At 36.7% G+C, this 25,533-nt stretch overlaps 1 protein-coding gene across 3 annotated transcripts in view; it reads left to right on the top strand.

Moving 5' to 3' along the window:
• PRKG1 (protein kinase cGMP-dependent 1) overlaps nt 1-25,533 on the top strand; it is a 1,337,040-nt gene that overhangs the window by 1,204,976 nt on the left and 106,531 nt on the right. For all 3 annotated transcript variants that reach the window (XM_005565848.4, XM_005565847.4, XM_015456924.4), the window contains one exon: nt 2,173-2,247. In XM_005565848.4, coding sequence (XP_005565905.1) covers nt 2,173-2,247 — 75 coding nt within the window. The remainder of the gene's footprint in view (nt 1-2,172; nt 2,248-25,533) is intronic.

The raw sequence follows: 25,533 nt of genomic DNA, 5'->3' as shown, positions 1-25,533 counted from the left end.
GTGTCCTTAATTCAAATAGATATAGAAGGAAGACAGGATTCTTTTTTTTAATAAAAACTACTTGAACTCTCAGAATTACTATGAGTTTTAAATGTCTAATAACACAATCTCTTAATATATCGAAATGGATTTGAAAAACTAAGCTTTAGTGATTATTGTTGTTCAGTTTTCCTAGATAATATTATTTGATTCTTCTCTTTCAATACCTTTTCATAATGTTTTGGATTTCATTGTATTGAAAATATCCAAATATAAAGGACAGAAGCCTTATGAAATATACATTTTAATGGTGGATGTGCTGCTAAGTTGCAGTCATCTTAGACAAGGAACTTAAACTCTGTGCTTAAATTTTCTTATTATCTGAAAGAAAACCCAGAAAATTAGACAGATATTGTCTATTTATAATAAAAGAAATACTATATTTTAGTTTATGTTGTGAATGCATCTAGCTTTAAGGACATTCTCTAATCTCGGATTCCCTCTAAGTTTAGGTAAGGACCAAGACATTCTACGGGAAAGTGGGAAATTTTACCATATGAAGAACAATGACAAAAATAATATTTGAACATAGTTTTCAACTATGGGAATTATATTTATTAATTATGGATAATATATTTTTGAAAACTTTGTAAGAAGTGTTGCCTATTATTTGTCTATTTAGCAATCATTTGTTTTGGCATGAATTAATACAATTCATTACAGAAAGCTTTATGTTCTTGAATATGATTCTTGATTTCCTGTGTCTCTGTCTAATCTTTTTTTGGGGTCCCTTTATGAATAGAAATACTTCATGTATTAGGTTCAGCATTCTAGCTACCATGCACCCTAGATGAGCTCATTACCCAAGAGTCTGAAGTGACAGCTGCTCCCTTCCCCTCCACCCAGGCCCAAGAAGGGTGTCATGTTCCTCTTTATAGATTTTCAAAATAAAAAAGTATATGTAAAAGCAATTAAAGAACATTCACATTTTAAATCAGCAAGCATCTTACTATGTTTCAGGACCTGACCATGCATAACTTACTGTTTAATACTCACAACACACAAAGCATTTACATGTATTAAGATGATAGAGGATTAAAATTAAATGTAATTTCTTCCAGTACTTTAAAATTATCTCCATTATAATTGGAGATTATAATACTAACTCATAGTATTTCAAAATAAAAGAATTGACTTTTGTTTTGAAAAACCTCATTGGAACTATTAAACTATTTGTTATTACATGCAAAACACTTATAGCAATGCCTGGCATATGAGTACCATGTAAGTGAGGCTCTGATTATCATGTGGGTACTGGGACTTTTTTTTCTTTCCTTCATTCTAGTTCAGTAGTTGCCAGAATGTAGTGTATAGTAAGAGTTACTGTATCTGGTTGTATTTAGTAATTTTCAAGGGTGATTATAGTATGCATGTGTTTATTCATTTTGTGTTGATGCTGTAGTATTTACTATTTTAGTGACAGAATTGATCATGTTTCACTATAGAAGTCTGAATACAGTTCCAGGTGCATAGCAGGATACTGAATAGATTGGATTTAAGCAGTTCAATCACTCTTCCTGTTTTATGCTAAAGTTGTTTTTTCACTCTTCCAAAATGAGTTAATTTTTCTGTGACTCTCTCCTGTTGTTTTCCTGTATTCCGCGTATTTATTTTGCCTGTGAACATTAGTTTACTATTTTGTTAAGTGGAGATAATGATGCTTGTTTTTCAGAATTTTTTTTTGAGAATTGGAATTAATATATGTTAGTGGTAATTTAAATAACAGTACCTGGCATAAAGGAGGCATTCCATAATTGGTAGATCTTGCTGTCATTTCAGTATTTTAGTTTACTCATTGATTTTGTGATGTATATCATTTAGTATGTCACAGACTTTATTCCAAACAATTATTTGAATATCTGCTTTTGTCAGATATGGCTGCCAGATTTGTTTATGTTTTGGCAACTCTCTTGGCGAACAAGGTAGAGGTGGTCCCTAATCTCATAGAGTTTATATGCTAGTCAGGAAAAATAATATCTAACGTGCTTCTTAACAGTGTATTTAGATTAAGTGTTTGAATTTATTTTTTATTTAGATGCCTTAAGATTGTTTCATTATATCATTGATTAGGTTGCCATTGTTATTACTTTATAGAAGATTTATTCTAATCACTGTACTTTTTTCCTCTGGCAGCTCTTTCAAACATTTGATTGGAGGGCTGGATGATGTTTCTAATAAAGCATATGAAGATGCAGAAGCTAAAGCAAAGTAAGTGGATTTTTTCCTTTGGCCTGAATCTTGATTGAAAAATGATTTTGAATAGAAATAAGATCAAATATTTTGTTGGACTTGACACATCCCAACACTCTGACAGGAAATAACTAATTACTTGACCGACAAAAGAAGCAAATTCTTCAAGATAATTATTACATGGTATGTTTACCTAGTAGTATGTCTCTCTTCAAACACAAAACTTTAATTTTGTGATGAAGACGATCTCAGGAAGAAAAAATGCTTATTTTAAAATCTAATATAAACAATTAAATGTAAACGTGTTATTTGTCCTCCAGAAAATACTTTCTGAACAAATGGTGGTTGTGTTCCACAGTTGCCTGTCGAATTGTATCAAAAATAATAAGGCTAGAAATATTTCCCTGTGCTAATTCATCATTACTTTGAACTTTGATGTTACTGATATGAAAATGACATGAGATGGTAAATATCCCATTAATTATGATGTATACAAATACAATTCTTTCTACAAGAATACTTTGATTAAAACAATATTTTTGACAAAGATTTAAAGTAAGTTGATATTAGCTTTTTCTGCAAAATTATTGTTATTTTTAAAATATCAGTAATCTATATAATCCTCCCCTCTTTCCCCAATGTAATTAGTATTTAATAGCATATAGCATACCTAACGGATTAAATTGACAACAGTTAGCATTAAACAGATAGTTCAGGGCCAGAATTTGATCCATTGGTTTTGTAGTAACCTAAAAATCAAAAGAAGTAAAATAATTTATTTTGCTTTGAGACTCCATGAAGATGAAAAGTTTGTCCTATAACTAAAATATTAATAATTATATTCCATGTTAACCTAATAAAATTATGTTATTTTCAAAGCTATATGAAAATATTCACAATTTCTCCTCTGTATCCTCTGCATAGCCCTGAGATCGAATGCCTGTAGTGCTTCTGCTAAGGTTTGCTTAGGAAGTTAAACAGGCCAGTTGTAACACCAGACTCCATGCAGTCACTGAGACTGCTTATGTTCTGGATAATTAGTATTATTTGTCCTGGTTTATTTCAAAAGGCTAAAATGCACATTGGTACTCAGTTTAGACTTTAGTTTCTAGTATTAATAATAATTCCACCGAGGTGGGAAAAGGTGCCATTTAAGGTACCTTATCAGTTTTTAAAGTTATAAAATGGCCTTTGTTATGGCCTATGCTATTCCTATTCCTATAGGAATTTTTTTTGATATATGTCAAAATTCATACTTTTATAATTTATGTCAGCTTTTATTTTCGTGTGTGTGTGTCTGTGTGTGTGTATGTGTGTATGTGTCTGTGTGTGTGTCTGTGTGTGTCTCTGTGTGTGTCTGTGTGTGTGTCTGTGTGTGTCTGTGTCTGCGTGTGTGTGTCTGTGTCTGTGTGTGTGTCTGTGTGTGTGTGTCTATGTGTGTATGTGTCTCTGTGTGTGTGTCTGTGTGTGTATGTGTCTGCGTATGTGTGTCTGTGTCTGTGTGTGTGTGTCTGTGTCTGTGTGTGTGTCTGTGTGTGTGTCTGTGTGTGTGTGTGTCTGTGTGTGTGTCTGTGTGTGTGTCTGTGTGTGTCTGTGTCTGCGTGTGTGTCTGTGTCTGTGTGTGTGTCTGTGTGTGTGTGTCTGTGTGTGTATGTGTCTGTGTGTGTGTGTCTGTGTGTGTATGTGTCTGTGTGTGTGTGTGTCTGTGTGTGTGTGTATTCTGTTAAGGGTCTCATTGGTCATTGTATATATATATATATCATATATAATTTACCTATAGTATATATGTAATTTTATATCTATTACAATTTATATAATTATACTCATACGGTATTAAATATATCTGTATGCATATATATATATAATATATATAAAACAACGGATGGTAATCTTAAAAATTCATGTACAATCCAGTTAAGCAACTATTCTTAGTTACCAGAAAAATTCAAGAGTCTTGTAGACTAGTGTATTTTTGCTGCTTTCCTATTAAACTTTGAAAGTTTAATCTCATTTTTCCTATTAAGACCTGGAAAAATTTTCTAATGAATGCTTTTGTAGAATTCCTGTTTATTCCACTTAAAGTTGAGACCACTATCATGCTTCAAATTTATCAGTGATGGGGAAGTGACTGAGTTAGTCATAGGTTTCTCAGTGTCCTATTGACTTTATAAAGATAACTGTGTGTACATCTCCTGAATTCTGGCCATTCACGGATTCACTTGCACATACTTCGATTAAAAGTAGTAAGTAAGAAAAACTGAAACAATGAAATTCAGATATTCAGACAATTAGAGGTAGGTATGGCAACAATTCTTAACATTGGAAGAAAATCAGTCAATATGAAAAACATGAACCTGAATGAAGGCCAGAAGCCTTGGGTTCTGCTCCTGGCTCTGTCATTACCAGACAAGTGATTTTGGTCATGAATCTTAACGCCTCTCTCTCAGTCTCTGTTTTCACACTTTTAAAATGGCATTTTTGAGATTTAATTGATGGCAGTGTATAAAAACACTTTGCAAATTCTAAAGGCTATAAAAATATGTCACTAGGCTCATACCTGTAATCCCAGCACTTTGGGAGGTCAAGGTGGGTGGATCACCGGAGGTCAGGAGTTCAGGTCAGGATCACCTGAGTTCAGCCTGGTCAACATGGTGAAACCCTGTTGCTACCAAAAATACAAAAGTTAGCCAGGCGTGGTGATGGACACCTGGAATCCCAGATCTTCAGGAGCCTGAGGCAGGAGAATCACTTGAACCTGGGAGGTGGAGGTTGCAGTGAGCCAAGATCACGCCATTGCACTCTGGCCTGGGCGACCAGAGCAAAACTTTGTTTCAAAAATAACTAAGTAAGTAAGTAACTAACTAACTTACTAAATAAATAAGTAAAGTATATCACTAGAAATAACTAGAAATATACCTTAGTTCATTTGATGTATAATTGAATTTACAGATTCCATGTCTATTATGTTGATCAATTTTACTTGGACAAGAAGTCTTTAATCTTATGTAAGCAATATACTTTTACTTGAGTAGCATATTATGAAATTAAACCTTGCCTAGAAAACATTAATGCAATTATTTTTAATAAAACAGTAATATTTGATTAAAAGAGACTTCAATTCTAATTAAAGAAGAAAGAAGAGCAATTAAATGACTACCTACATCAAAGTAGTTTCAAATATTGCTATTTGGAACCATTGATTTGGTAGATTATAATATAGCCATTATGTTTATACTTTTTCTCCCAGTTTTACTGAGATGTAACTGAGAAATAAAAATTGTATACAATTAAAGTGTATATGACATGCTGATTTGATATGTAAGAATGCATTGTGAAATGATTATCACAATCAAACGAATTAACACATCTACCACCTCACATAGTTACTTTTGTGTGTGTGTGGTAAGAACACTTAAGATCTACTGTCTTAGCAAATTTCTTTTTTTTTTTTTTTTTTGAGACGGAGTCTCGCTTTGCCACCCAGGCTGGAGTGCAGTGGCCAGATCTCGGCTCACTGCAAGCTCTGCCTCCCGGGTTCACGCCATTCTCCTGCCTCAGCCTCCTGAGTAGCTGGGACTACAGGCGCCCGCCACCTCGCCCGGCTCGTTTTTTTTTGTATTTTTTTAGTAGAGACGGGGTTTCACCGTGTCAGCCAGGATGGTCTCGATCTCCTGACCTCGTGATCCGCCCGTCTCGGCCTCCCAAAGTGCTGGGATTACAGGCTTGAGCCACCGCGTCCGGCCAACAAATTTCAACTGTACAGTTTTGTCTGAATTTTCTGCTCAATTCACACTAAACCCAAATGAATGTATAGTCCATGTTTTTTTAATATTGATTATTATTTAGAAAATGGTAATTGCTTGATGAAACATGTCTAAAACCTTTGATCCAAATTCTAATGAGGCTGATAATGTGACCTTTATTCCTAAAAACAGCCAAATAAGTAAATAAGCAAATAAATAAATATTGGAGGAGTTATTATTGTGTCTTATACACTGTTAGCATTTTATCATCTTCTAATAAATAATTAATATCAGAAGATTTCTGAAGTGTAAGATATCTCTTAATTAGGTGTCCTGTCACTCAAAGAAGGCAAACTGTGAATTATTCCCCAGAGAAAGCTTTCTAGTTGAACTATCAAGTTTAAAACTCTATTTGAATTAGCAGTTATTTCTCCCTATTGAATTTCTTCCCCTTAACTACTTGATACTTTCACTTTGTATTTAAGGAATTTATAAGGGTTGCCAAAGCTGCAGGGGCTAGGAACCAGCTCTAATTTGTTTAAAATCTGGGATATTTCTGTTAAAGCCTCTAAATTTTTATAAGGATCACAATATCTTGACCATTTAGAAAGACAATGTTAAATTGGCTCCACTTTGGAAGCTTTATTTGTTTAAGGTCTTCTTGATGTTTTGCAAAACCTACGGAAGATAAGATTAATATTTCTGGCCGGGCGCGCTGGCTCAAGCCTGTAATCCCAGCACTTTGGGAGGCCGAGATGGGCGGATCACGAGGTCAGGAGATAGAGACCATCCCGGCTAACACCGCGAAACCCCATCTCTACTAAAAAATACAAAAAACTAGCCGGGCGAGGTGGAGGGCGCCTGTAGTCCCAGCTATTCGGGAGGCTGAGGCAGGAGAATGGCGTAAACCCGGGAGGCAGAGCTTGTAGTGAGCTGAGATCCGGCCACTGCACTCCAGCCTGGGCGACAGAGGGAGATTCCGTCTCAAAAAAAAAAAAAAAAAAAAAAAAAAAAAATATATATATATATATATATATATATATATATATATGTGTGTGTGTGTGTGTATGTCTTAAAACTCAACTAAAATGATTATGTTAGTTATCCATGGGAAATCATTATTGATATTATCTCATTGACTATGCCTATTTGGGTAAGAAGCGAAAAAAAGTAGGACTGACTGTAAAGATTGATTAAGTTGAGACATTTAAAAACTTCAATGGTAGCATAATCAATCTCAATGGCAGAAAGATTTCACAAAATATACAGACCACGCCAGTAAAACTACACCAGGCACTCAGCTCAGATAGATAGTCTAGGAAGATTGGCTTGAGAAAAATGTTCCAGTAGAAGTGGTTCTCAAAACTCCTCTACTGCAGGATAGGTGCCCTCAGTCTGCCTCGTGAGATATATTTTCTACAAAGATAATTGTTCTTGGCAGAAATTTTGCCGATATAGCATGCTTCTCTTGATTGCTGCTAATTATCTACTAAGGGCTTCTCTTTTTAAAATATGAAATTATAATCATGAAGACATTAGAAGAGGCAATATCAGATCAAAGTGAAGGTTCACTGAACTTTATTTGGACAAGAAGGTAGCATGTGTGATGAGAGGTACATATTTTTTATTGATAATATGTATTCATTCATTTAATAAACATTTAAAAATTTACTTATGATGAGTCAGGCATTGTGCTTTATAACGTGCACACCAAATAGAAAACACCATTTCCAATACCAAGGATCATCTTACAGCTCAGTAGGGAAGCTGGTATGTAATTCAATGAATACTTTCACTATTTGGCTCTAAGAATAAGTTATAATAATTATTATGAGATAATAATATTTGGATATAAAGTTAATCTCTATATTGAAGCCTGTCTTATAAAAATCATAACCATCCAGAAATATCAAAAGAAAAATTAAATATCTTATTTTGTTAAATATTTCTGACATATGTGTATAGCTTGTATCTTTGATGTCTTAATTGCTGAATACTCAGCAGTTACAGGCAAAACAGCTATTTCTTCAAATAAAAAAGCATATATATATGTCTATATATGTCTGTATATGTGTATGTATACACACACATACACACACATATATAAGCCAAGATAAAGAAAGAAAATGAAAGCAATCTAAACCAAACACAACTGCTATTACCTATCTTTGTATTTTACAGTTGTACTTATAGTGCATTTTCAATTTTATATCTTGCTTTATTCCATTTAACATCTGTGTTAGTCTGTTTTGCGTTGCTATAAAGTAATACCTGAGCCTCAGTCATTTATGAAGAAAAGAGGTTTATTTGGTTCATGGTTCTACAGGCTGCACAGGAAGCATAGTGCTGGCATCTGTTCTTGGTGAGGCTACTGGAAGCTTCCAGTCATGGCAGAAGGCAACAGGGGAGCAGGCATATCACATGGAGAGAAAGGGAGCAAGGGAGATGCTAGACTTTATTAAACCACCAGCTCTCACTCTGTGAACTAAGAGGAGGAGCACTCACTTATTATCATGGGGGTGGCACCAAGCCATTCATAAGAGATCCACCCCCATAACCCAAACACCTCCCATCAGGCCCAACCTCCAGCACTATGGATCACATTTTAACATGAGATTTAGAGGGGACAAATATTCAAACCATATCAACATGTTCATATTATAAACATTTATAATACTATTATATACTCTTTATGAAAATCATTTTAATGGTACCTGACAACCCAATGAATAGAAACTTAGACTTCTAGACTGATTCAGGTTGTAGTCTTGTTGATTCAATGTATTTTGCTTTTAAAGGTAAGATCTCAATTTCTTTTTAAGGAAAAAAAAAGCACCAAACAACAAAAACACCTTCAAATGCATTCCATCTAGCAACGCTTCTCAAACTACTTTGTGTCATGACGTTCATAGAAAATCAGTACAGCATTTTGCACTAATTAGTTCAGCTGCCCTAGGCTCCATCCTTCAGTTTTGAAGGCTAATGGGATTCATACCTAAGCCCTTCAATGGGAAGTTCTGACAACTATATGACTATAGATGTGTAAATACACTTAGTTTTTATCTAGATTTATGATACCCAATATTGTTCTTTATTAACTCCTTCTCTTGTCAAAATCTATGTAAAGCCTCCAAATGAGCATGGACAGATTTTTTTTTTAATCTGTAATATCCCTTGGTATACATAAAGATTTAAAGGCTCCTTGCCGTGGCTCTGCAGTCCCTCATGCACCAGCATCACCCATGTTCATTCACTTCCTCATATGCTTTCATCTATTCAACAGTTATTTTCTATGTGCCTACAAAATGTTGCATATAAAATAATGAATAAAATAGATAAGTTTCTTGCCTTAATGGAGCTTATTGTCCAGTGGGGGACTGAGGCATATGTTAATCTTTCTGGGAAGTCTTCTTAGGGGAAGTGACATTTTAACTAGATGTGGCCTGAATTCTGAAGAATTAGCTGGTGCTGGCTAGGCAAGAATTAGTTGGTATTAGTTAAGCAAGGAGGTGCAGAGAACATTCTAGCTGGAGGAACAAATGGAAAACATTCTACATAGAGGAACAGCATGGAAAAAGCCCTCAAAGTAGGAAGCAACATTATACAGTCAAGGAACTAAACTAGCAATATGTCTGAGAGCTAGAACAAGAGAGAGAAGGAGATCAGGAAGGAGAGAATGACAGAGATCAAATCTCACAAGACTTTGTAAGCCACATTAAGAAATGGGGAAATCACATCAGACTTCTAAGCTGGCAAATGAGATGAGTTGGTTTATATTAAAACTGGGCACTCTTGTCTCTGGGATTGAAGGGGTGTACATTGAAAGTAGGGAGAATAATCAGAATATTTTTCATATTAAAGCTAGTAGTAGACATGAATAGAGAGAGGACAATGTGAGTTAACAAAAAGCATTTGAGAGATATTTAGGTGGCAAAGCCAGCAGGTCTTCAGAAAATAAATATAGGTGGTAAAGGGGGAAAAGGTCAGGGAAAGTGCAAAGAGTTTTGGTCTGAATATTGGAGAGAAGTGATGGAATTCACTAAGGTAGAGAAGGATTATATGGTTCCCAGGTTTGGAGAGTAGGGTGATCATAAACTGATTTTTTTTAATGAGGTACTTTTGAGATGTGGTAGGTAGGTCTGGTGCTCAGAGAAAAGATTGTTGTCAATTTGAGAATAATGAATATTTCAATGGTAGATAGAAATTGTAGCTGTGGATGAGATAGAAATTAGAGAGTGAGAAGAGCATGGCACTTAGGATTGATTCTTGAGGAATGTTAACATTTAAAGGTTAGAGAAGAAAGAAGAATTTGGCAAAAGCTAAAGAAAGAAAGACTGAGAAGGAGAGATGAAGGGTAGAAGGAACACCACATGCACAGAAACCAAGAACAGACTGTGTGTTTTAGTTTGTTCAGGCTGCTATAACAAAATACTGTAAACTTAGTGGCTTATAAACAGTAGAAATTTATTTCTGAGTTCTGGAGACTGTGAAGTCCAAGATCAAGGCACCAGCAGATGAAACGTCTCCCCATGTCCTGGTATATAGACAGCTGCCTTTTCACTGTAGCCTCACATGGCAGAAGGAACAAGAGCTCTCTGGGGTCTCTTTTATAAGGGCACTAGTCCCATTCCTGAGAACTTGCCCTCATGACCCAATAGCCTCCCAAAGGCTCTTCCTCCTGACACCATCACAATGGGGATTAGATTTCCACGTACGAATTTAGGTAGGGGGCAGTGCACAGTCTATAGCAGTGTGCTTCAAGAATAGGGGAAGAAACAATGATATTATATGTTGCTGAGAATTCTAGTATGTTACTTAACAAATTGGATTTAGCAAATCAGTGGGTTCAGTTTCATTTCACAATAGAGTGGTAGGGATGGAACCCCCCTCACAAAGGCTACAAATGAATCTAATTTTCAGAAACAGGAGTCAGTGAGCTTATACCAGATAATAAGACATTCTAAGTAAAATCGCCAAAAATGTATAAATGGAAGATTATGAATCTTCAATATTGATGGAGATGTGAGCATGTTAAATCTATTAGAGAAGAGAGTGTGAGACTGAGCAAGTGGGTCTCAGGTCCCTTTAACTTCATGACAAAGGCAGACCTCTTCAAAGGTTAACAGTGAGACCATCTCCACAGATGAGATTTATACCACTTTGTCATGTTATTTCTTGGTTAAGAAGGTCATTACTCTTCAGTCTTATACAAGGTAGCATTCCCTTAGTTTAAAGTATTGCCCTCTCTCTAAAGAACCCCAAAAATATTAAATTCTCCTAAGAGGAATAAAAAGATTTTCTTAATATTATACTATAAATTTGTACATAAACTATTTTTCCTGCAAGGATCGCTTAAGCCTTCCTCTGAGGACAAAGAAGAAAAGAGGACACTGAGAAAGAAGGCCCAAATTTGCCAAAACCTTAATAAAAATCCACCTTGTAATGACCATCTTGTTCTGCCCTACTTTCCTCATCATGCACCTAAATTGTTCACATATTCTCTGCCTTGTCCCCAAAAAGGACATTCATAATAGATTCATATAATACAGGAAGAAAATATTAGAAGTAAACAAGAAAGATGTATCTATGGTAGTGAACCAGAGACAAGGCTAGTATGCAAAACAGGACCCTTATTAGTGCACTGACAAGAGAGATATTCACAAAAACATTAGTGCCTGCAGGGCTGGCTCTCGCTTATTGCCACTAAACAATGAAGTACCACAATCACCCCCCTCTCCACTCCACTGACACTCTGCAAGAACTGTAGGGAGTATTGCCTACCTGTGTACCACTCTTTTGGCTCTTTGATGGAATAGTCCTTAAATATTTTACTTCTATTTCTGTAATTAGTCCTCATTGATTTAAAGCCCTCCTGTTTACAAATTTATTTGCAAAGAAACATTTAAGACTGTCTGATATTTTCAGGATTACTGTTGGTGATGAGTCTTGTTGTTTGACACAATGTGACAGCAATAAAAGATGTTCTCTCATTACATTTCATTAGCAGAGACAACCCTTTGGTAACTGATTCTGTCTGTCACACAGAGGTTGCTCTTCTGGCTTCCAGAGAGAATGGCTGCTGTTGTTCAGGCCTTTGAAAATGCATTCATCACATGCCTCTCAAAGCACATGAGGCTATATAAATCAGGACTTAGGTCTGCATTGTTTGGTAACATCTTCTGAAACGCCTCAGGGTCAGCTAGCATCTAGCAAACAGGAGGTTTCTAAATGCAGAGTTGAGTACACAGGGGTTGCTGTTTTGAACATGCTGATTTTGAAATTTGGGGCTTTCTTATTGGTGTGGGTTTTTCATTTTGTTTTGTTTTGTTTTTGCTTGACATTTTCAAGTAAAGATTCTGGTATTCCCATAATCTTATCAACAATTTACTTAAGACAACTTGGTCTTGATCTAAGCAATTCTTGGGGAAATGATCCTGGAAAATTGTTTTCCCCTATGGAAAGAATTCAAGTGAGCAATATTCTCTTCCAAAATGGGAACTATATGTCAATTAAATAGAAAAAAACACTGAGAATGGCATTGTGAAATAGCAATCCAACCAGAATTAGAACTTGCTGACCATCTGCAGGGTGAGTAGTCAGAAGGCAGCCCCATTCTCTCAGCAATAAAACATACTTTCCATTTTATTGCAGGGCAAAATATAGGGGACAAAAAAAATCAGCAGTTGGCCCTGAACTAAAAAGCTGGCTTTCAGCCTTTCAAGAGCTGTTTTTGTTTTAAATTCAAGTACATGTAATCAGGCTAGGCAGAAGTATAGAATGGTTTCTAAGGCCACCAATGCTGATAGATTAATACTTCGGCATGATTTGTGGCTACAGAGAGTATCAAGGTACAATGCTCTTTCAAGTGCAGTGAGACTGATTCAGTTGCTTTTTTAAAAAATGATTTTCAGGACAAAACTACTCGGCCTTGAATAGAAGTATTTTTCTTTTATTAAAAATTTTAAAACTCTCAAAGGCCATTTGCTAATTTTTGCTCTGCAGCGCTTATCTTTGAGACTCCCTAGGTAAGAAGACTTTATAAATGTGAATCCCAGTATGTCCTCGCATGCAGCCTTTTCTAATCGACAGAGAAGAGGAATACAGATAATTGAAAATTCTAGTGCTGCTGACTTGCTTGGTGAAAACAGACAAGCTACTTGATTGCTGACTCTATTTCCTTCTTCCAAAAAATAAAGATGCTTCCTTTCCACCATTGCTGTATTAAGTAATGACAATTGAAAATTACTTTCAAAATGTCAGGAGCTCTGTAAATTCTGTGGATACTTTGGTCTTGTATGGCAATTACCTTAGCCTCTCCAGAGCCCCCAAAGAACAGCCCAATACATGTTTCTTTTCAATAGCTTGATATATAAAGCCTATTTACAAGAGAGTACGTTTTAAAAGCAGAAAAGAATAATACCTTTTATATCCCTTTGTGCTCCCAGTAGTTTCATTTGAAAAATAATTATCTCCGGCTACAATGCCTTTTCTACTTAAGTGAAGGCAGTCTCTATTATTGGAGTGAATATAGCATGTAGCATAATTCTAAAACTGCTTTGCAAGTAAGGTTGAGCCATTCTAAAGAGAAAATGTTTAAACCTAGTGAGTAAGAGCAAAGCTGGAAGTGTTGAAAGGCTCCCTCTGATGAGGCCATATATATTTACATAGTGATTAGTAGCAGTAGTAACTGGGAGTTTGGAGAGCAAGCCTTGGTTACAACACAGCCGCTAACTTCATGTGAACTTGAACAAGCACCCTGGGCCCCTTTGACCCTTTTTCCCAAACTGTAAAAACAGCTTGAAATCCTTTCTAGTTTTTGGCTTTAGGCTTCTAAGATGCTTAGAATGTGCACATTAACAAGACATTCTTTTGGAAGCATAACTCCCTTTTATAGATACAATATTTTTGTCTTTGCTGATTTTCTAAATTTATGATGAGGATATCTGACTGTCAACAGAAAATAGGCTCTTAAGGATCATGGAATAATTTACAAGTCTATGTTGTAACAAAGGTTACTAAGTTATATGTCCTCATAAAATATTGCTGTTAAGGTCCTTGCTTTATTCAAAAAATTTTTATCAAATTGTGTAGTATTGCTTGAAGCTCATTTTAATAATTTATAGTAATTAGTAAGCCTTTAGAAAAAGCATTTTTCATTTTCATCATTATATAATTTTCTTTTGAATATGGCATTTAGATATGATAATAAGACCCACTATCTTTCAATAAAATGCCATTAGAAAATTATAGATTACCTTTGAAACTAGAAAATGTTATACTAATATTTTTCCCATGAATCCTTTTAGAAAGAAGTGATTTTTAAATAATGGGTTTAAATGGTAGCATAAATTGTTTTGTTACAATGACCATAACATACTATATGAATTTACATCTTTAACTTGCTATTTGAGGAAGATGAGATGTAGAAGTGAAGCACGACTGGTGCTCAAAGACATTTACATGTATCACACCATTTTCCTCTAATGCATAAATTGCAAGCATTAGTCAACTTTATAAACTCTATTAATTACTTCAGGCAGCCAGCCTGTTCCCTAGTATATCAGACACGGAGAGATAAAAGACAAAAGCTATTGCTCTAATATTCAAACCCTGTCCAAACATTTTAGAAAACCTAGATACATTACTAATTGAGCATACTGAAGAGTAATAATCCTCATGTCCTTGAAAAGAGGATAAGGCAGCTTCTTAAAATGATGAATTTAAGACCACTTTTGGTTTAAGGACCTGGAAAAGTATGAGTCATTGAGTCTTCAACTAATTACTCATCAGTTTTACTAAGTTTTTTTGGTTGAGATGACCCTGAAAATTTGGTTCAGCTCAGTGTTCCCATGATGCTAGTAAAATTGGCTTGTCAAAATGTCACAATATCTTTCAGGAAGTTGTTTTTCCAAATCTAGTTCTCTTGCTCATTATGCTAGTAATCAGGGTTTGTTGTTGTTGTTGTTGTTGTTGTTGTTGTTGTTGTAAACTTCTCATGACAGGTGACAGGGTGACAGGACTTATGGTTTTTCCTTTCAAACCCCTTGACTTTATGATATTACTTAAACAATTAAATTAATGATGAAGAACATGCTTTAGTCTTTATAAGAATTCTGCATTTCACATGAGCTCCAAAAAGTTGCCTTGAGATTAAAAAAAAATAAGGGCCATTGAAGAGGTGACACCTTTATAAGCAGATGATGCTTTTTTGAGTGACAATAACAGCTAGGAGAGTATATCAGTTTCTTTCTTCAGGAATTTGTTGGCATACACATTGATTGATATTAATATTCTCTTCTGCACTGACATGAGTGATCAGAGCAATAACTTTATATGCCAATGAATAAAGGTGAGCAGGGAAAGAATTTAAGAAAAAAGGATGATAAAGAAGCATAATGGACGATAAATGCCCAGTAGTGGGATTGCTGGATCATATAGTCGTTTTCTTTTTAGTTTTCTTCATGAAATTCCATGGATATTCTAGTTTACATTCCCACCAACGGTATACAAGAGTTCCTTTTTCTCTGTATCCTCGCCATCATTTGTTATTTTTTGTCTTTTTGATAAAAGCTATTCTAACTGGAGCAAAAAGATATCTCATTGTGGTTTTGATTTGCATTTCCCTGATGATTGGTTATGTTGAGCATTTCGTCATATATTTGTTGACCATTTTTATGTCTTCTTTTGAAAAATATCTGTTCAAATCCTTCACCCATTTTTTAATCCCATTGTTTGTTTTTTGCTGTTGAGATGTTTGAGTTCCTTGTGTATTTTATATAGTAATGCCCTGTTGGATGAATAGTTTGCAAATATTTTCTCTCATTCTTTAAGTTATCTTTTCACTCTGTTGATTGTTTCCTTTACTGTGCAGAAGCCTTTCAGATTGATATGTGTATTTGTTTATTTTCACTTCTGTTGCCTGTGTTTTTGAGGCCTTATTCAAAAAATCTTTTCCTAGGCGGATGTCCTGAAGCATTACCTCAGTATTTTATTATAGAGTTTTACAGTTTGGGGCCTTACATTTAGATCTTTGATCCATTTTGAGTTTTTTCTTTTTTTTTCTAGGGGCGGGTGAGAGATGGAAGTCTAGTTTCGTCTTGCATGTTGGTATCCGGTTTTCCTAGCACCACTTATTGAAGGGACTGTTCTTTCCCCAGTGAGTGGTCTTGGCACCTTTGTGAAAAATCAGTTGGCTATAGATAAGAGGATTAATTTTGAGTTATCTAGTCTGTTCTATTTTTCTGTGTTTTTTTTTTTTTTTTTTTTTTTTGAGATGGAGTCTTGCTCTGTTGCCCAGGCTGGAGTGCAGTGGTGCCATCTCAGCTCACTGCAAGCTCTGCCTACTGGGTTCACACCATTCTCCTGCCTCAGCCTCCCAAGTAGCTGGGACTACAGGCGCCCACCACCACACCCAGCTAATATTTTTGTATTTTGAGTAGAGACGGGGTTTCACCGTGTTAGCCAGGATGGTCTCGATCTCCTGACCTCATGATCCACACTCCTCAGCCTCCCAAAGTGCTGGGATTACAGGCGTGAGCCACTGCGCTTGGCCTTTTCTATGTCTTTTATTATGCCAATTTCATGCTGTTTTGGTTACTACAGCTTTGTAGTATATTTTGTAGTCTGACAATGTGATGCCTTCAGGTCCACCCTACCCCCCACCACCAGGATTGCTTTGGCTACTCAAGATCTTTTATGATTCCATACAAATTTTAAGATTTTTATTTATTTTTCTGTGAAGAAGATTATTGATCTTTTGATAGGGATTGCATTAAATCCATAGATTGCTTTGGCTATTATGAACATTTTAGCAGTATTAATTCTGATCCATGAGCATAAGATATCTTTCAGTTTGTATCTTACTCAGTTTTTTTCATCAGTGCTTTGGAGTTTTCCTTGTAGAGGACTTTCACCTCTTTTGTTGAATTTATTCCAGGTATTTTATTTTATTGTAGCTATTGTAAATGGAATTGCCTTCTTTATTTCTTTCTCAGCTAGTTTATCATATGTGTATAGAAATGTTATTGATTTTTGTATGTTCATTTTGTATCCTGCAACTTTACTGAATTCATTGATTAGTGTTAAGAGTTTTTTAGTGGAGTCTGTAGTTTTTCTCTATATAAGATCATGCCCTCTGCAAGGCTGTAAACAGGGATGGTATGATTTTCTCCTTTCCAATTTGGATGCCCTTTATTTGTTTCTCTTGCCTAATTGCTCTGGCTAGGACTTCCAGTACTATGTTGAAAAAGATTGGTGAGGTTGAGTATCCTTGTCTTATACCAGGTCTTAAAGGAAAAGGTTTCAGATTTTACCTACTTAGTATGTTAGGTGACTGTCATATATAGCCTTTATTGTGTTGAAGTATATTCATTCTGTAACTAATTTATTGAGAGTTTATATTGTGAAGGGATGTTGAATTTTCTGAAATGCTTTTTCTGCATCTGAGATAATCATAAGTATTTTATCATTCATTCTGTTGATGGTATGTATGACATTTATTTATTTGCATATTATAAACCATCCTTGCACTTCTGGAAAAAAATCCCATTTGATCTTGGTGTATTATCTTTTCGATGTATTGTTGGATTCAGTTTGCTACACTTTTATTGAAGATGTTTATGTCTACGTTCATCGGGATATTGGCCTGTAGGTTAATTCTTTGATTGTTTCCTTCTCTGGTTTTGATATCAGGGTTATGCTTACTTCATAGAATGAGTTAGGAAAAGTTATCTCCACTTCCATTTTTGAATATTTTGAGAATAATTGATATTAAGTCTTCTTTAAATGTTTGGTGGAATTCAGTGATAAAGCCCTCTTGTCCCATACTTTTCTTGGGAACCTTTTATTACTGATTTCATCTGATGACTTGTTATTGGTCTGTTAATGTTTTTGAAATTTGGAGGCTTTCAATCTTGATATATTCTATGTGTCCAGGAATTTATCCAGTTTCTCTAGGTTTTCAAATTTACTGGTGCATAGTTGCTCATAAAAAAGTCTTATGATCCTTTGTATTTCTGTGGTATCTATTGTGATGTCTCCTTTACCATTTCTTATTTCATTTATTGGGTTCTTTTTTTTTTCTTTAGTCCAGGTAATGGCTTGTTGACTTTGTATATATTTTCAAAAAACCAACTTTTTGTTTTATTGAGTTTTGCATTGCTTTTTTTGGTCTCAATTTTATGTATTACTGCTCTGATATTTACTACTTCTTCCCTTCTACTAATTTGGGGTTTGTTTTGTTCTTACCTTTCTAGTCCCATGAGATGCATCATTACATTGTTTATTTGAAATATTTCTAGTTTTTTGATATAGGCATTTCTTGCCATAAACTTGCTACTTAAGAATGCTTTGCTGGGTCCCATAGGTCCATAAATTTGGTTATGTTGTGTTTCTATTTTCATATGTTTTAAGGAATTTTTAAATTTCATTTTACATTTCTTTCTTTATTCGTTGGTCATTCATTAGGATGTAGTTTAATTTTGACACATTTTCATAGTTTCAAATGTTCCTCCTGTTAATTGATTTCTAATTTTACTCCATGTGGTCAGATAACGGACTTGATGTAACTTAAAATTTTTTAATATTTTGAAAATTTTGTAACATATCATCTATCCTGGGAGATGTTCCATATGCTGATGAAAAGAATGTATATTATGAAATCGTTGGCTGAAATGCTCTGTAAATGTCTGTTAGGTTCATTTGATCTGTGGTGTGCTTTAATGTTTCTTTATTGATTTTTTTTGTCTAGTTGATCTGTTCAACACTGACAGTGGGATGGATGTAGAAGTTTCCAATTACTGGGGTTTATCTCTCCCTTTAGATCTACTAATATTTGCTTTATATATCTGGGGGCTCTGGTGTTAAATGCATATAGATATACAGTTATATTATTTTCCTGAATTGATACCTTTATTATTATATAATGTCCTTCTTTGTCTCTTTTTAGAGTTTATGACTTAAATCCTGTTTTGTCTGATGTAACTATAGCTACTCCTGTTGGCTTTTGTTTTCCATTTCTGTGAAATATCTTTTCCCATCCCTTCCTTTTCAGTCTGTGTGTGTCTTTACAGCTGAGGTGAGTGTCTTGTAGACAGCATATGGTTGGGTGTTGTTATTTTTTTCTTTTAAATCCATTTAGCCAGTCTATATTTTTCAAATGGGAAATTTAATCCATTTAAACTCAAGGTTATTACTGACAGGTGAAGACTTATTCTTGTCATTTGATTCATTTTTTTATTGTTGTTTTGTATATCCTTTGTTCCTTTCTTCCTCCCTTGTTTATTTTTGTGATTGGATGGTTCTCTGTGGTGATAACATTTGATTCATTTTTCTTTTTCCTTTCTGTATCAATGCAGCTGGTGAGTTTTATAGTATTGCATGTTTTCATGATTCTATTATTTTTTCACTTTCAAATGTGTGACTTCCTGGAGCATTTCTTCTAAGACCAGTCTACTGGTGATGAATTCCCTTAGCTTTTGCTTGTTTATGAGAGATTTTATTTTTCCTTCATTACTGAAGGGTAGTTTAGCTTACTGTAATAATATTATCTGACGGGTCCCCTCCCCTATTTTTGGCACTTGGACTATATCACCCCATTCTTTCATGGTCTTTAGGTTTCTGCTGAGAAATCCACTTTTATTCTAATGGGGGTTCCCTTATGTGTGACTTGACACTTTTCTCTTGCTGTTTTTAGAATTTATTTTTTGTCTTTTGCTTTTGACAGTTTGGTTATAATGTGCTTCAGAGAGGATGTGTTTTGGTTTAATATATTTGGGGATCTTCAAGCTTATTAGTTCTAGATGTCTATCTCTTTCCCAGGGTTTGGGAGATTTTCAGCTATTATTTTATTAGATACTTTTTTTTTTTTTTTTTGAGATAGAGTCTTGCACTGTCACCTGGGCTGGAGTGCAGTGGTGCAATCTCAGCTCACTACAACCTCCACCTCCTGGGTTCAAGCGATTCTCCTGCCTCAGCCTCCCAAGTAGCTGGGATTATAGGCACCACCACCACACCCAGCTAATTTTTTGTATTTTTAGTAGAGATGGGTTTTCACTATCACTATGTTGGCCAGGCTGTTCTCAAACTCCTGATTTCGTGATCCTCCTGCCTCGGCCTCCCAAAGTGCTGGGCTTACAGGTGTAATCCACTGTGCCCAGCCTAAATAGATTTTCTGTACCTTTTGATTTCTCTTTCCTTTCTGAAATACCCGTAATGTGAATACTTGTTAGCTTAATGGTGCCTCATAAATCCCGTAGGCTTTCTTCATTACTTTTTATTATTTTATTTTTTTTCCTTTGTCTGCCTGCGTTATTCAAAAGAACTATCTTCAAGATCAGAAATTCTTTCTTTTGTTTGGTTAGTCTGTTGTTGAAGCACTCAATTGTGTTTTTTAATTTATTAACTAAATTATTGAGCTCTAAAATCTGTTTGATTCTTAATGATATCTGTCTCTGTTGAATTTCTCATTCAAATCATGAATTGTTTACCTGATTTCCTTAAATTGTCTATCTGTAATCTCTTATATCTCACTGAGTTTCCTTAGGATTATTACTTTGGATTTTTTTTTTTTTTTGACACTTTGAATGTTCATTTGGATGTGTAGTGTTTTCTTGTTTTTCATGTGTTTGATGTGTCCCAGTGTTGATTTCCATGCACCTGGTGGAACAGTTATCTCTTCCAATTTTATTGTATAGGTTGGATAAGGAAAGATTTTACTGATGTATGTGGGTCTTAGAATGTTCATTCATAGGAGTGTGTTGACTTTTGTTGTAGGTTAGTGCAACAGTGTAGTCTCCATGTAGTTTCTTCAGCTATAATCCACGCTAGTGACATTTCCTAGTATCTTAGTGGCCTAGGCTGAGGATTTGTGTTGTTGGTGGTATAACTTTGCTAGACATAGGCTTGTCAGGCTGTTTCTCAGGTTGGAAGCATGTACATGCACATGGTGCATTGGCCAACTTGAGATCTGGCTCACAGGGATTTGGACCATGGGGCTGTTACTCTGGCTGGGGGCATGGGTGCACAATTTCTTGCCAGGCTGGGGGCATGTCAGCCAGGTGTGGCCCATGGGGCTGTTTCTTAGTCCTGGTACATGGCTGCCTGGCTTCTCAGCTGACCTGGGTGTATGTCTGTTGGAGTTGTTTTCCCAGGCTTTTTCTCAGGTCCACGATTTGGGTGCAAGGCTGTTTGGCCAGCCTGGGTGTGTGTCTATGAGGGGCATCCAATAAGACAATTTTTCAGACTCGGGATGTGGGTGCACAGTTGCTTGTCCAACTTGGGGGCTTGTCTGCTAGTGACAGCCCTCAGGGCCATTTCTCAGGAAAAGAATGGGGTTTCACAGCTCTTGATTCAGCCCAGGAATGCGTCTGTCAGTGGTAGCCCATGGGTCTATTTTCTAGACCTAGAACATAGGCACATGGCTTCTTATCTAACTTAGGTACATGTCTCCTGGGGGTGGCCTGGGACATGATAACACAGCTGCTCAGTCAGTTTGGGGTCAAGCTGTATTAATCTGTTTTGTGTTGTAATGAAGAGACTGGGTAATTTATAATGAAAAGAGGTTTATTTGGCTCACAGCTCTTCCACCTGTACAAGTATGGCGCCAGCACCTGCTTGGCTTTTAGTGAGGCCTCAGGAAATTTTTACTCATGTGGAAAGTAAAGGGAGAACAAGCATTTTACATGATGAGAGAGGGATAAAGAGATAGAGGGGAGGAGGTGTGAGTTTCTTTTAAACAATCAGATCTCATGTAAACTCATAGAGTGAGACTTAACTCATTACCATGAAGACATCACCAAGCCATTCATGAGACATCAACCCCCATGGCCCAAACACCTCTCACTAGACCCCACCTCCAACATTGGAGGTCACATTTCAACGTAAAATTTGGAGTGTACAAAACATCCAGACCACATCCTGTACTTGCCTGGGGCAGCCCACAGGGCTGTTTCCTAGGCCCTTATTATGGGTATGGGCAGGGGGCTTTTGGGCAGGGCAGAGTCATTTGTGCAAGAAAATGGGTACTGAGGAGCTGTTTCTCAGGACCTGGGCATGAGTGTGTAGTGGCTCTCCTTGCCTAGGAGCATGTCAGCTGTTCTGTGGCTCAAGGAGACCTCTCCCCTTTGAGGAAGGACCACAGCATTTTGGCTATCTCAAGGGCAGGTTCTTCCTAGGTGGGACTGCCAGACTGTTCCTCCAGCTAGAAGTGTGGGTGGCAGGAGTTGGTTTTCCTTCCATCCGGGGCCAGAGTCATAGCTAATCCTGGGCCTAGGCTCCTCACAGCTTGGGTTATGGCATTCAGCCACCCGTGTGGGCTTGGTGTAATGAAGATGGAGCCTCACTGCTGGATAAAATTGTAGTGCCTACTGGCCCCTAGAGGAGGGCATACTCCAGATGTGGCTCTGGTCTCAAGATGGTGTCATGCTGCAACAGCTTGGCTTAAAAGCCTGGGTGGGGGTTAGGGAGTGTGCATGTTGTGTTCCTAATCTGGAGCAATACAGCCCTGCGAATTCATGGCAGTTCTTCAAACTGAGCTCTGGGCTTGCAGTGACTATGGGATTCTTTGTAATATGAATTATCCTTATTTGTGATGGCAATGGGGGCTGCTAGAGTTCTTCCACTTACCTTTTCCCTACAGGGGGTAGTCCTTTCTGTCTCCAGGTCAATCCAATGTGTATAGAGGAGATGAGGCTGCAGAGGCTAGGTGCTTCCCTGCTGCCTTCCTGGGCTTCCAGTCACCGTGGGTGCCTCACTATTTCAGTGCATTCCCTTTGACACTCCAGTGACATTTTAGCTATTTGTTCATTGCTTTGTCCCGTTCTTCCATCTATATTATTTTATTTTGTCAAAGTTTTACTTTTTAAAAATGTTACTATTCAAGAAAATAAAAATGAGAAAGTTAAGAAATTAATAAAATTAATTTTGTGTTATTTAACCATATAAAACTGCCAATATTTGAACATTTTTAGCCCACAAAAATGACAATTTCATATAGTTCAACCTATGATTTTATAAGTAATGTCTGCTATTATGATTACTGCATAGTACTTAAGAAGTAAAACACTGTTGTCCATATCATGATATATTATTTAATTTAGAGGCTGAATTTCCTTCTAGATGTACCAGTGTTTATCAAATTATAATTTTAATAATTTCATAAACATTATATCTAAATTAATCTATTCATAAGCTCATTTTATAAGCCTCGGCCTTTTGCTATTTTTTGTAATCTTAGCCATATTACACAGCTATACCTATAAATAAGGGATTTTTAATCTCTGCACTATTGACATTTCAGGTGTGCTAGACCATTTTTATGTTACTATCAAGAAATACCTGTGGCTGTGTAATTTATATAGAAAAGAGATGTAATTGGCTCACAATTCTTCAGGCTCATCAGGGAGCGTAATGCTGGCATCTGTTCCTGCTGTGACCCTCAGGAAGCTTCCAGTTATGGCAGAAGGCAAAGGACGAACAGGCATATCACATGGCAAGAGCAGAAACAAGAGGGGTTGGGAGAGGTCCCGGACTTTTAAACAACTAGATCATGTATGAAGTAACAGAGCAATAACTCACTTATCATGAAGATGATGATGCTAAACCATTCATGAGGGATCCACTCCCATGATCCAGTCACCTCTCACCAGGCTCCACCTCCGACATTGGGAACCACATATCAACATTAGATTTGGAGGGAACAAGCATCTGAACTATATTATTCTGCTGCTAGCCCCCTAAATCTTATGTCCTTCTCACATTGCAAAATATAATCATTCCCCCCCTATAGTCCCCCAAAGTCTTACCTCATTCCAGTGTCAAGTCCAAAGTCTTAAGTCTCATCTGAGAGTTGTCTTCTTCCACCTATCTCAGACTGTAAAATCAAAACAAGTTATTTACCCGCAAGATACAATGGTGGTATAAGCATTGGGTAAACATGACCATTCCAAAAGGGACAAATTGGTCAAAAGAACAGGGCTACAGGCCCCACATCAGTCCAAAATTCATCAGGGCAGACATTAAACCTTAAAACTCCAAAATAGTCTCCTTTGACTCCACATCCCACATCCAGGGCACACTAGTGCAAGAAATGATCTCCCAAGCCCACTTGAGTAGCTCCACCCCTGTGGCTTTGCAGGGTGTACCCCCTGTGGCAACTCTCATGGGCTGGAGTTGAGTGACTGTGGCTTTTCTAGGCTCATGATGCAAGCTGCCTGTGGCTCTACCCTTCTGGGACATGGAGGGTGGAAGTCCCCTTCATATAGCTCCAATAGACAATGATCTGGTGAAGACTCTTTGTAGGGGTAGCTTCAACCTGATATTTACCTTTTGCACTGCCCCCATAGAAGATATCTGTGAGGGCTTCACTCCTGTGGTAGCTTCTGCCCGGGCACCCAGACTTTCTTTTTTTTTTTTTTTTTTGAAAAGTAATCGTTGCTTTATTTTTTTTTATTTTTTTATTTTTAAATTTATTTATTATTATTATACTTTAAGTTCTAGGGTACATGTGCATAACGTGCAGGTTTGTTACATATGTATACTTGTGCCATGTTGGTGTGCTGCACCCATCAACTCGTCATTTACATCAGGTATAACTCCCAATGCAATCCCTCCCCCCTCCCCCCTCATTCTCTGAAATCTAGGAGGAAGCTGCCAAGCCTCTTTTACTCTTGCATTTCATGCACCTTCAGACTTTACACCGCAGGGAAGCTACCACAGATGATGGTGGCTTATGCTCTCCCAAGTGGCAACTTGAGCAGTGTCTGGAGCCTTTTGAGTCAAAGATGGAGCCAGAGCAGCCAGGATGCAAAGAGCAGTGTCCCAAGGCTGCACAGGGTAGCAGAGACCTGGGGATGGCCCTGAAACTGCTCAATCCTCCTAGGCCTTTGGGCCTGTGATGGGAGGGGCTGTCCAAAAGGTCTCTGAAATGACTTTGAGGTCTTTTGCCCATCATCTTGGATATTGGCACTTGGTTCTCTTTTAGTCATGCTAATCTCTCTAGTAAGTGGTTGTTCCATGGCTCGCTTGAATTCCTCTCCTTATAATGCTTTTTATTTCTCTGCTACATGGCCAGGCTGCAAATTTTCCAAATGTTTACTGTCTACTTCCCTTTTAAATATAATTCCAATTTTAAGTCATTTATTTGCTCTCATATCTGCCTGTAGGTTGTTAGAAGCAACCAGGCCACATCTTGAATGCTTTACTGCTTAGAAATGTCTTATACCTGTAGGTAGATCATCACTCTCAAGTTCAAACTTCCACAGATCCCTAGGACATAAACGCAATGCAGCCAAGTTCTTTGCTGGAGCTTAGCAGGTGTGACCTTTGCTCTAGCTCCCAACAAATTTCTCATTTCCATCTGAGAACTTGTCACCCTGGATTTTACCATCCATGTCACTTGGACACAACCACTTAACTGGTATCTAAGGATTTCTGACTTTTCCCTCATTTTCCTGTCTTCTTCTGATTCCTCTGTACTATTCCAAACTTTGTCTGCTACCCAGTGCCAAGGCTTCTTCCACGTTTTTAAATACTCTTATAGCAATGTCCCACTCCTCTGTATCAG

Source organism: Macaca fascicularis, chromosome 9 (assembly GCF_037993035.2).
Source record: "Macaca fascicularis isolate 582-1 chromosome 9, T2T-MFA8v1.1".
NCBI classification, from domain to species: Eukaryota; Metazoa; Chordata; class Mammalia; order Primates; family Cercopithecidae; genus Macaca; species Macaca fascicularis.
Note: the sequence above shows the minus strand (reverse complement) of the source record. Positions and strands in the feature narration are given on the sequence as shown.